Consider the following 13425-nt stretch of genomic DNA (forward strand, 5'->3'; position numbering starts at 1 on the left):
GCAGTAACCCCAACGTCTATCAGTAGAGGGCTGCTATTTAAATTACAGTACACTCATACGCAGGAGTTGTCAAAAAGAATGAAGAAGCCTTCTCTGTACTGACGTGGAAAGACATGGATATAACATGTTCTGAGGAGAAGGAAGTATGGCACAGGACGATGTGTATGATGTACTATGAGTATTGTGTTAAAAAGAGGAAATACAAAATATGTATTTGTGTTTGCTTGTCTAAGCATGAAGAAGCTCTAGAAAGATAAATAGGGAAGGAGGGTGGTGATTACCTGTGGGTGTGGGCTCCAGGTGGATGAAGGCAGGTAAGGACAGAGGGGAGATCTTTCACTGTACATTTTAAAAAATTGTGTAAGAACACACTTAATGTGAGATCCAACCTCTTAACAAAATTTAGTACAGTGCCCAATATACTGGCTGTATATCCTTTTCACAGTCTAGGCTATGAATTGTGCAAATGCATCACTTATTCAAAAATTAGATATAAAATACTGAGCAAAAGAAGCAGCACTTGGAAGAGCAGGCCCGGGTGCGCAGTTTCTGGTGCCGGTGGCACTGAGCTGTGCTGTCCGGGGTGCACGCACAGGTGGGGGGACAGTGTCATGCAGGAAGGTATGTCTGTCACAGTGGGTCACAGTCACAGTTCGAGAGCCCTTATCTGTTTATTTCCTAAGCCAGCCTGCTTCCCATAGGACTGTGACTCCTCAGGGCAGAGGGCTGCTGCGGCTGCCCTCTCTGTGGGCACTGAGCACCTGTGCATGTTCAGCTCAGGTGCCAGCAGAGCCCTGGCTATTTGATTAGCATGTCTTAAAATGGGCAAATACAGGAAGCATCATAGCGATTGGTCAGCATAGTCTTCAAAATACATTGGCAAGCGTCTTAAGGAAACTCTTCTTGCTTTCAGGTAAATGGAAGAGCTGGAGACCAGTTTATTCCAGACACGGAAAGCACACAGGATAGAGCAAATGGTGGCAAGATGGCTCCGGCGCTCCCGGGACAGCTCCGCCCGGTAAGGCTCCCGGGCTGGCAGAGATTCCCGTCGGTGAAGGACTGGTGTCCCGTGGGAGGAGGCGCTGCCAGTCTTGGCAGCGCCTGGGGATCACTGTGTCCCGCTTGCTTTGTTCTTACACCACGGGTGGGAGAAGGGGGAACGGGTCAGCAATTTTGCAGGAGCTCCTTTCTCTCTGTCCCTTCCTGCTCTCCCCTCGGCGTCCCTCAGACGTGCTCCCGCATACACAAGCACACTCACACCGAACGCACTCTCACATTCAGAGACAAACACACTCATACACCGATACACTCACGCTCACACGCACACACATCCATATATATAGTCTGGAACACACACACACCGTTTTGAACTCACACTCACACATGCTCGCTCACTCTGTCTCTTTCTCTGTCTCACACACACCCCTTGTCTTTGCACTTGACGTGAGGGTCAGACAATCTGCTGTTTACACTCTTTCCCCGTCTTCTAGCAGCTGTTCCTTCCTTGCAGTCCCCGTTTCATTCTAAACAAAATAAAGTGAAATCAAATACAGATCTGATGTGACGGCTACAAGAGAGCCTAAAATATGTTCTGTTTCGAAGCCTTCATTTTCCATCTCAGATTTCCCATCTGGCCCTGCCACACAGATGAAATATCACATGTCAGGTGTTTCTGAGACAGGCACACATTCTTCCGAAGGAACTGGAAACAGCTGTTCTGCTGCTGAGACCATGCCTTGCTCAGGGCTGGCCCAGTGCTCTGATCCTCACGCACTGCAGTGAGATAAGGCTGGTAGAATTAGCCCCATTTCACAGATGAAACAGCCAAGGCTTGCTCAGAGAGTGACTTGTATAGGAGCATCGCCACCCCCCACTCTCCCTGCTCAGAAACATTTTGATGGGTCTTCATTTCTGAACATTTTGGGTTTGACATTCAAGGCTCTCCGAGATTAACCCCACTGTCCTTTACAGCTATTTATCTTCTTACTCTGCTTCACTTACATCATACTGCAGCTAAAATGACCTACTCATTATTCTCTTACTGTAAGCACCCCCACCTCCCCTTCTACCCCTTAGGGGGACCCGGGCTCCCATCTCCATGCTCCAGAACCCACCCGAATTGCGAGGTCCAGCTAAAGTGCTGTGTTTTCCATGAAGGGGTCCCTAGCCCGCAGTCAGAATTCATTTCTCCCACAGGGCCACACACTACTTGATTTGTAGCACTAGCATTGTGCTCCTCCTGGTATATTCAACTTATTTGCATGTTTCCCTTTTCTTTATTCTAAACTGTCAACTCTCTGAGGGCAGGGAGAGCATCAGCCTCGTCTCCAGATTATAAGTGGTTAAGTGGTACTTGACTAACCAATGGGAAAGCTGCTAGGCACATTGTTTCCAAAGTGGGTTCTGCAAAACCTGGTGGTGTACTGCTCCCTAAAAACGGATCCATGGTCAGATGTGTCTGGGAAGTGATGCAGCCCATATTTCACCCGAGCCCACCCCCTTGGTGACTCTTGGTGCGTTTTAGCACATTGGAGGCTCTGAGAACTCCTGAAGAAAAGATGTGTATAACTTTAACTTGGTGTTGCCTAAATATTTGATCTTGGAACTCCCTAATATCTAGCTTCTCACACAGAATATAAATAAAAGGTAATACTGACCTCTAGAAAGTTATATATTTACTGTATATATAGAATTGTGCAGCAATCACCACAATCTAATTTTAGCATTTTTATTTTAGAATTCTCATTTTCAATACCCCAGAAAGAAACTTTGTACCCACTGTCATTTCTGATTTGCCACACCCCCAGCCCCAGGTTTCTACCGTATTTTTCAGACTATAAGACGCACATTCCTCCTCCCCCCCAAATTTGGGAGGAATAATGGTTATTAATGCTGCTGTTGAGTTCTCTTTACATTTACATTGGTGAAATATTATGTTATTTATGTTATTAAATATTTTACCACATTTTTTGCTTCAAAATTTTCTTTCCTATTTTCCTCCTCTAAAATCTAGGTGCATCTTATGGTCCGAAAAAAATACGGTACTTTCTGTCTCTATAGTCTCCTGTTCTGGATACCTCGCATTAAATGGAATCATATGATGTGTGGTCTTCTGTGACTGGCTTCTTTCACTTAGCCTAATGTGTTCAAGGTTCATCCACGTATAGCATGTATCAGTATTTCATTCCTTTTTATTACCGAGCATCATTCCATTATGGAATATTTACCTTGTCCATGCATCAGCTAATGGACTCTCGGGTTGTTTCCCCTTTGGAGCTATTATGAGTGACACTGTTACAAACATTTGTGTAAACTTTGAACATATGTTTTCATTTCTCTGGGGTAAATATTTAAGAATGGAATAGCTAGTCATAGGGCAACTTGATGTGTACCCTCCCGAGGGACTGCCAGGCTGTCTTCCAAAGCAGCTGTGCCCTTTTACATTTCCACTGGCAGTGTGATGGTTCCAGCATCTCCACGTCTTTGCCAACACTTGGTATTGTCTGTCTTTTGGATTATAGCAGCCCTGGTAGGTGTAAAGTGGTGTCTCATTGTGGTTTGGGTCTGCATTTTCCTGATGGCTAAGGATGACGCTGAGCATCTTTCTATGCATCTAGGGAGCTTTGTCTTCCACGTGCTTGAGAAAGAGAAGAAAAAGAGGGAAAGTTTCCTGGCACTGTCCGTGGAAGACATAATGTCTGTGTTTCTAGGGTAAATCACAAGTAGCCTTGTTTAAATTGCTTCTCACTTCCAGCTCTGTACCTTCGATACAGGCTGGGTTCTTGGTGTCCTCAGATTGCGTGATGATCGAGAACTGAAAAGCTAAGTTTGGGGTAGATCACTGGTGTTGCCCTGGAGTAGAATAAACAGTACCGCCTACCACTCTGTTGCTTAATCAAGAAATCTGGGAGTCATTCTGAATTTCACACTCTGCCTCCCCCCTGCACCAGCATCTCCTGTCAGTTCACCTTCAAACACACCTCCGATCTCTCCACCTCTCCGCCCGCTTCTCTGCTCCACCCGATTCTCTGCCCCAGAGCCACAGTGGAATTTTCAAGGTCCAGACTGCTCCCGTCCCCCACACTCGCCCGCAGCCCCACCCCACCCCAAACCACTCAGTGGCTCTCTTGCCATTGTGTCATGGGCTGCAAGTCCCTTTATGCTCTGCCCCAGCCTGACTGTCCAACCTCATCTCGCTCCTCCTGCATCCTTGGCACAGCAGGCCCCTGTTTGTTCCCTTGAGTACTGACCCCCTCGTTGCACTTTATAATAATATGTCCATTTACTTACTTGTTCATCGTCTCTCCACCCCCGCATCTGCTTATATGGCCCTTCTCCAACCTTCCTGCCACATATGAGACCAACAGCCGTTACCGTTCTGTGTTACAAGTATCTTCAGCCCAGGAAGAGTACATAGTCTGTGATAGATGTTCAATAGATGTTTATTGATTAAGAATTTTCACAGTAAGGGGCTATATTACTTATGAAAATATATTAAACTTTATACTCTTCTTTATTCCAAAAGGAATGTTTGATGGTTTACACTTTTAAAACATGTAGAAAATTTTCAATAAAGACTAGAAATGCAGAGAAGCCACAGAATTGAAATGTACAACCCATAGACATGAACTAAGGAAGGGGGGATGTTGATGAGGGGGCGCAGGGTGCAGGGGAACAAAAGGGAGAAAAAATGGGACAACTGTAATAGCATGATCAATAAAATATATTTATCAATATATATTTTTGATAAAATATATTTATCAAAAAATAAATCAATTCCTACTAATCATTAAGAACTGCAGTGATTTATTTCATCTGATAAACGACAGAGGGGTATGAGGATTGAATGTTGGGAGGTGGGGGGTGGGTAGGGCGGCGGAGAGTAATGAGGGGAAATGGGGACAACTGTAATTGAACAACAACAAAAAATTTAATGAGAAAAAAGGACTAGAAATGCTATAAATGGACTGTAAACCAATTAGACATAGGATTTAGCATTAGAATGCAAAGATTGGCTCCAAGTTTCCTGATAGCCAGGCAAGAAATGAGAAAAGTACATGGAAATGTTTTCTAAAGTCCAGAAAAAGAAGACATAGAAATTCATCTGGAGTCGTATAAGTTTGCACGTATCTTTTAGCAATCCTGTTATTTTTTTCAGACTTTTAAAAGCTGATCATTTCAGCCAGTTGTACTTTACTTGTAATCCATTTTCCCCCATAAATGTTAAATCTTATCTCCGAGCCTAATCAAATCATCTTGGAGCAAATTAGTTACAAATAACTATTTTCATTTCTAAATTTCACTAAACGAATTGATAACTTTTATGAACCTGGGTAACGCTGGAGCTCTATAATGCATCTTAAAATGGTGTTTTCTCTGGGGTGGAGTGTCAGCTTCCAAAATTGCTTTGATTGCTTACATTTTAAATTAATTTTCAGTGAGTGGCTATTTACAATCATTAGTCAAATTCAGATAGTGGTGCTCAGTTTGAATGAGTGTGTGTGCTTGGGTAGGTGCCTGCCTAGTGATACCAAATTATTCAGGTGTGATGAAGGTGACTACTCTCTCATCATGTAACTTCACATTCCAATATAGAAATAACACTTACAACATCAGAGCTCTTCTAGAAATAGCTACCCACCGAATGAACTCTGGGACATGTGTTGAATTTCTGTAAAAATAGTGCAATACAGACTACTTAATATCATATGCTAATTTTTAAGCATTTTGCTTTGAACTTAATTGCCATCTTCTTAACAGCTTTGTACAACTGTATAAGTGGTAAAATGAGAAGGGCTTAGTTTATAGTATACTTGTCTACTTAGTTACAGAAATTTTTTCTCTCCTACAAAAGTTTTGGGTTTTTTCTTAAAGATTTTATTTATTTGTCTTGAGAGAGAGGGGAAAGGAGAGAGAAAGAGAGGGAGAAAAACATCAATGTGTGGTTGCCTCTCACACCCCCCCAACTGGGGACCTGGCCCACAACCCAGGCATGTGCCCTGACTGGGATTCAAACTGGCAACCCTTTGGTTCACAGGCCTGCACTCATTCCACTGAGCCATACCAGCCAGGGCAAAAGTTTTTATTTTTTATGTAGTTAAATGATATTCTCTTGGCAATTTCTTTGATTGCTTCTAAGCTTAGGAAATCCTCACCCGATAATTAAATGGGGTTAATTAATTTTCAGTATCATAGTAAAATATTTTATATTTAATTCTTTAATATGTAGTTTATTTTAGTGTAGGCTATGAGATAAAGATCTCACTTGATTTATTCCAAAGTAGAAAGTAGTTTGCCTTACCACTGACTGTGAGGGATCTTTCTTCGCTGATTTGTGACCCTCCTTTTTATTGTCTGTGAAGTTCCCGTGTCTGATAGTGGGAAGCTGGATCTCTCTCCGGGCCAGCTCTTCTGTTCCATTGGTCTAGGTGCCTGACTTCACACACTTGTTAAAACTGTTTACGTGTTTGTCTACTCAATTAGACTTCTATTACTCTTTGTTTTCAATATTTTACTCCTGCCTGCCTATTTTTCCATGTGAACTTTGGAATATTTTTGTTGTACTATTAAAACAATTCAGCGTAAGCCTCACTGAATGTTCTCACGCTCCATCGGGAAATGCTCATTGTACAGAGCATGACGTAAAGAAACCAAGAGCTTAGTGCACCTTGATGTCTTCTTCTGGGGACTTGGTTTTATCCTCAGGGCTGAATAAGATGATTTCTTTCAACTTATCTTGAATCTCACTAGTCATGAACACACAGGTCTGGGGCACACGTGCACACGCACAGGCACCTGAGTGTCACCGCATCTGCGTGTCAGAGCCCTTGCTGTAGGTTTCCAGATTTGCTTGTTCATTACCACCACCGTCTGTTTACTAATTGTAGGGATGGCCCTGCTTGACCTTCCTAGTGCTCCTAATGATGGAGAAAGACTATTACCAGTACCAACTTTTTATTGTGTTTTGACTCAGGAGCAACAGTGGAAAGACCAGGGAGAGCAGGCTGGGAGGCTTTAGCACTGCGCTCCCAGAGCTGCCACGGTCTGACTCTCCCTTCCCGAATCTCCTGCTTAAAGTGCCAGTGGGGTGATTTCCCCTCCTCACAACTGCAGGCCCTTGCCCTCTCGCACTGCACTCACTGTGTGAATGTTCACCGGCCCCGAGAAGCTGACGCAGCTACAAGCAAAGTCCTCAATTTCTTTCTGGTCTAGGCTGCTACCTCAATTATTCTTTCTCTGGATAAACTTTAGATTAAAAATCCAGCTGATACCAGACTCTAGTTTTTAAAATCACTTAAGCTAAACATAATACAATGTTTAAACATAGATTCAGAACAGTTTCTCCACATCCTGCTGGAGCTCAAAGGTGAATGCTTTGCTGCTACAACATAGAGGTAAAACGTACTTTGTCAGAAAGCAGATAAAAAGCTGGACAATATTTAAAGCACAACCTGGCAGTTTTCCTTTTTTGTGTCATTGATCAGCTCAGTGTGAAGTGATAGTCCATAAAATAGAGAATTAGTCTACATGAGACTATTTTCATAAAAATTTAACATTTTTTTTTCTGATTCTACCTTGGATTACACCCGGTTATCAGACAGGAATTCCATTAGTGTAGCTGCAGATCTTACTTCTGTTCCGATGTAAAATCATAGCAACGACTCTAGACTTTTGACTTGAAACCATTACGAAGGCAGCAGACATAGGGTTTTGGATTGCCGGCACTCCGTTTGACATTTATAAGATGCATCAGGAGAAAATTTGGCTACAGAGATCATTTCCTTCAGCTCTCCGTCAAATATTGAACATTTTTTGTGAGGAGAGGCCATGGTTTGATCATGCTCCTAGGCAATCCCTTTCCAAACAAAAGCTGAAATATGGCCTTCGGGGAAAATGTCAAATCCAGACGTCGGGCCAAAGCTCCTGACTCTGTCTGTCCGGGGATTAGTCAGCCCAGTGGGGCCTCACTTGTCCACCATTGTTGCGGAAGGTACCCTCCCAAACGGCCAAGTCAGATCAGCCTGTCCATTTGAAAGGTGTCAAATGCATTCTATTTAACCCTGTAATAAGGTTTGTTGTTTTCCTTTTGTTCTCTTAAGCATTTTTCAAGCCTTATTCTACACCTAGCTTTGAATTCAGCACCTAGTTTTTGCCATACAAACTATAGTCAAACAGGAGAAAAATGTGGGCCACTGGAACTGAGCAACAATAAAAAAAAAAAAAAAACTATAGTCCAACAAGAGACTTCACACTGGTCCTTACAAATAGGGTGTATGATTCAAAAATAGGATGTGTAGTTTCTGCGGGTGTGTTCAGCAAGGGGAGCCGGATGTCTCTGCCAAAACCAGAGGGCAGTGTAGGAGCCGGGCAGGTAAAGCGCATGGCTGGGTATGTTGGGGAAATCTGTAGAGAGTGTGTATGTTGGGAGGGGGGGCGGATTCTAGGCAGAGGGGAGAGCTCGTGCAAAGGCCAGTGTACTAGGGAACTCCAAGGAGACTAGTTTGGCATCACTTGTGTCTTCCTCTATTGTGTTAGCTCATTAAGAATGCCTACCACCTAGTACACATTCAACCAATCTGTTTTTAATGGATCGTTGAATGCTTTTTGCATTATGTTTTTATCCTGTAACTTCACCAAACTTGATTTTTTTTAGCTCCAGCAATTCTCTTTGTTGATTATTTGTAGGTGGATATCATCATCTGTTCTTTAAAAAGGTGGTGTTTTTCCATTTCCTCTGCTTATAATGTCTCTTATTGTTTTTTGCTTCTGTGAAAACTATTACAAGCATTCCTCGAGCTACATTAAGTAGGAGTCGTGTCTAAGGTGTCTTTCCTGTTGCTTTTTTAAAGGAACGTAGATGTTGATTTTTGGCTTTCACTGTAGTATATTATTTATTTTATTGAGAAAGATCCTTTCCTAGATTTCAGGATTTCCAAAAATCAGGAACAGCTAGGGGTTTTATTGAGTATAAATTTTCACAGCTTTCTATTTCTTCCCCCTCGTTAGGTCTTTTTGCTAACAATTCTCAGTACTTCCCGTGTGCTTTCCTAGGACAAATCTCTTTGCTCCTAAGCTGCGTGAGTCCTCTATTCAGACAGCTCCGACCTGCTCTCAGCCAGGGTCTGTGCAGCTTCTTGATGGATGATGTGCAGGAGGCTTTGCACTTGGACTTGTCACGTGCATTCTGGCCCCGTGAGGCTGTTTTTCATACTTCCTGGTTCTTGTTGAAATTGGAGATCATTGTAAATGACAGAGAGGTGAATCTCAGATAAGTGAGGTCCTACGGCATTAGTCAGAGTTCCTGACAGTGTTTGGTAAATGGATGACAATGAAGGATAGCCCTTAACTGCAGAGCCCCGAGGGAGCTATTACTTCTCCACATTTCTGGAGTTTATAATGACAATAAACACCTCGTCCCCTCAGTATTTGACCTTCCCCAGGAAGAACCATTGACTCCCCCAGGGAGAAAAATCATTTGCCACAGTCAAATAAAAAATAGTTTGTGACTCACTCTGTGGTTTTGAGAGATGGAAAATACAGCTCGCACCTTGACTGATTTTAGATACGTAGAGAATATACATGTTTTTAAAGGATTAACGTAGAGAAAGTCTTCACTATCTGGGATTTCATATTGGAATCCTCACAATTACAAAGTTCAAAGGAAAGCAAAATTCATCAGAAAGCAAAAAAGGAAAAAAGAACCACCAAAGACACAGTGAAGTAGGCATCTTCAGACATCCAAGCCAAACAACTCCTTGCTCCTGCTCACGGTCCACGTTTTTCCTCTCGGTACCTCTGCTCAACGGTGCCTTCTGCCTGGGATGCCTGTTCATCCACCCATCTACCCACCCACTCAGCAGCAGCTACTGTGCCAGGATCTGGCCCGTGAGGGTATATATACCCTCAACATCTTTCAGATGTCACCTCATCCAGATAGCAAGTGCTTCCCTGATTCCTTGCCCCTGCCCCACAAAGTGAAAACTGCTCTCCTCCACTCTGAGCGCCATGGCAGTTCCCGGCATCTCTCTCAGAGCACCGTGCCAGTTGGCGATTTTTCTCCTGGTGTTTGTGCCTTATCTCTGTCAGAGGAGGGTCGTCTGCTCAGCTCCTCCAGGGGGCCTGGTCTGTAGCCACCACATCAAATCCCCCTGTCTCTCTTTTTACATCCTCCTTCTCTTCCAGGGCTAAAGTTGCTGCAGCTGCTGGGCCCCCCGGAACCCCAACCCAGACCCTCATCCCTGTGAGACACACAGTAAAAATAGACAAAGACGCCCTCCTGCAGGACTATGGTTTTCACGTGTCCGAGAGCCTTCCCCTCACCGTGGTGGCCGTCACGGCAGGTAAGGGCTGGCTGGAGAATGGGAAAGGAGTTTGGCTTCCTGCGGGGGAGCAGCTGTGCTCCTCTTCCCATCTCTCTGCCCGGTAACGCAATGCAGAAATGGATGCCCCCGGAAGTTAGAAAGGGCATGTCTAATTCTGGCCTGATTCTGACCTAATTCTCTCTTGGGCTTTGCACGTTCATCCTCTGGTGCTGGGAGGGAGGGAGCCCCAAGTGTCCTTGCTGATCTGAACCCCGAGCTCCCACTGGCCTCAGGCAGGGCTGTCACCACCCGTGGCTCCCTGGCCAGTTTCCGGGCGATGACAGTATTTGGATCAGCCAGTGTCCCTCTTTGAACCCCACATGCTCTGAGCTGGGGAGAGTTTCTGGTCAGACAGTAATAGAAATTATTGATTTGTGTTCACTTGAGTCTTTGTAAAAGATAGACTGTACCAAGGTGAAGAGGAGCAGGCTAGAAATGTCTAATGTTTGCTTACGTACCCCAGACACGTATTGATGTTAGATCTGGGCCTAGTTAAAACCCATTAATTTCAATGTACACACACAGTTCTTTACAAATGAGTGTAAGTAAGCCCTGGCTGGTGGGGCTCAGTGGATTGAGCGCCAGCCTGCAAACCAGAAATACCTGTAGCAGATTTACTGGCCAGCTCTGTTGATTCAGGGAGTTCTGCTAGTCATCTTTCCCAGGACAATCTCCTAACGTCCTGTGATGGTGATGGATGGTTGTAGGTACATTATCCATGATTTGTAAACAGGAAATCTGAGATCCACGTGAGCCCAAGGCCACCTGCAGTGCCTCGTTGGGGGTGGTGAGCCAGTACCCTGAGGACTGGATCAGGTTGCCACTCTGGAATGCTGCGGTGACAGATGCATGGGGTGCGGGCCCCTCCTGGGCGAGCACCAGTTACATCTCTTCTGTCCAACAGGAGGCTGTGCTCACGGCAAGCTTTTCCCTGGCGATCAGATCCTCCAAGTGAACAACGAGCCCGCCGAAGAGCTCTCCTATGAACAAGTAGTGGATATTCTCAGGTATGACATTGTCTTACGTCACTCAGAGGCACACAGATGATCACAGAGCAGAGATGGGTCACAGGGATGATCTCCCCGTGGTTTTAGCGGGGTCCGGTGTTCTTTAGAGCAGTAACCGCAGCCTCACTTTAGAATTCCCTCGTGGTTACTACCTGCTCTCTTTCACCTGCCGACAGAAGTGATTGGGTGGCACAAGCTGCCATGTTTATCAAGCCCCACCCTGCCCAAGACACTGTGCTGCAGGGAATGTAATGATGAACAACACACAGGCCCTACACTTTCAGGATTTGTCATGTGGTTGTAACATATGCCAAAGATTGGACTAAGTTGACCCTCAGCCTCTTTTTTCTTCTTTAACCCTTTTGATACCTCTTCTTAAATGCTCTTACAGAGACAGCCTGCTGGGTGTGTATGTAGTTGCAATAATACGGCACCTACCACCTTCCACCTGGCGTCATTGTGATTTGTGTAAATGCCTCTCATTCTGCCCACGCATGATGTCCCTGAAAGCAGGCGCACAGCGGGGGCTCAGCCGAGCAAGTGTAAACGGTTGGCACTGACCCTTGGTGACCCTGGTTTTAAGACGGAGGGGTGCCAGTGACAGGAGAAAAGGGGATGACCAGTCATTTTATAGGTGCATGCAGTCTTTGTCTTTTAATTTTTTCCACCAACACTGTTTTAAAGACTTTAATGTAAATAAAGAGAAATGAGAAATTGAGTCAGAGGAAAGCCTGCTTGAAGATACAGCAAGTTTTTTTTTTTACTTTAATGTGTGCCTTTTTGTGAGTGGCTGGTCTGGTTTCAGGGTGGTTTTCATTTCTGAGGGCCCATGGTGCACGCCAAACAACAGGCAACAGTAACAGAGTCAGAGAAAGAGAAAACGAATGTGCAGGGGCAGCCCCGCCCCGGGGTAGACAGTCTCGCTGCGGAGAGACGTGCATGCACAGCTTAAGATTTACAGGGAACCCATCTAAGGGCAGAAAATAGAATCCTTCAGCTCAGCCCAGTATTGCTTCAGGATTGCCAGGGGAAGAGTTGAGTGGGAGGGGCCGCGAGGAAAAGATTGGGTGATTTCATTTCTAAAATATGGAGTATGGTGATGGAAAGCATGAAGTTTGCTTCCCAAACTCTTGGGCAGTTTTCTCAAAGATGATCGAATTCTAGCAAATGAATTTGAGATTTTTCAGTGCTGCTAATATTTCTGCCAGGCTGGGTCACACTATAACCAGTGAAGAAAAGTATTTACCGTTTAAAGCAGTACACCAGAATTCAGTAACCGGCTGATGGTGCAGAAACGTGTGCGACCCCTGCTGGGATGCCCGGCAGACACGGCCTCCAGGGAAGCCGAGGAAAGGAGCTGTAAATGCTGGAGATTCCTCCAGCTTGTGAGGAAGCTGTGGTTTGACAAAGCAGAGGAGAGTCCAGGAAGTATTTCAGCTATACCTTGAATGCTGGGTAGAATTTGGCCCACAGAGATGGAGGTGAGGTGTGATCCAGGCAAAGAGATAAATAAGCAGTAGGGATGGAGCGGGGAACAGAGGGCGCTGAGCAGTTCACTTTGCCTAAGGCAGCGCAGGCCTAGAGAGTGGTTCTGGGAAGTGAGGCCCAGGGGATGGGGGACCTTGAACGCTGACGGAGCAAGTTCAGGTGCTGTTCTCCTCCTGGAAGGGTGAGCCATGGACGACTTCGAGCAGGGATGTGACTTGCTGTTCTCTGTGCACCCGTGTGCTCGCCATGCTGCCTGTGGGAATCCCAGGCCTGCTGATTTTTTTAGCTTGGTTCCCAAGGTCATTGCCACTTATGTAGGGGGTTGGGGGGCAAGCAAAGCAAAATGGCACAATACAACTGACAAAACCTCTCTAATTCTTCCAACTCTTGTGAGGATAATGTCCTTCAGAGAGCGCTCGGATATTGGTTTGTTGTGACTTATCTTGGAAAAGGCCTGTTATTATAGGAAACAGAGAAGGAGCAACCCCCGGACACTTAGAAACCTTGGGCTGAGTTTATCCATTCGAGGAAATAACATTCGAGCAGCAATCGGCCTCAATGTTCATATT

The 13425-nt window shown here is 44.9% G+C and overlaps 1 protein-coding gene across 4 annotated transcripts in view; it reads left to right on the plus strand.

Moving 5' to 3' along the window:
• FRMPD1 (FERM and PDZ domain containing 1) overlaps nt 1-13425 on the plus strand; it is a 122067-nt gene that overhangs the window by 80063 nt on the left and 28579 nt on the right. For all 4 annotated transcript variants that reach the window (XM_036021938.1, XM_028524529.2, XM_028524615.2 and 1 more), the window contains exons 2-4: nt 914-1018; nt 10183-10340; nt 11266-11368. In XM_036021938.1, coding sequence (XP_035877831.1) covers nt 918-1018; nt 10183-10340; nt 11266-11368 — 362 coding nt within the window. In that variant the 5' untranslated portion in view covers nt 914-917. The remainder of the gene's footprint in view (nt 1-913; nt 1019-10182; nt 10341-11265; nt 11369-13425) is intronic.

The sequence above is a fragment of the Phyllostomus discolor genome, chromosome 3, assembly GCF_004126475.2.
Source record: "Phyllostomus discolor isolate MPI-MPIP mPhyDis1 chromosome 3, mPhyDis1.pri.v3, whole genome shotgun sequence".
NCBI classification, from domain to species: domain Eukaryota; kingdom Metazoa; phylum Chordata; class Mammalia; order Chiroptera; family Phyllostomidae; genus Phyllostomus; species Phyllostomus discolor.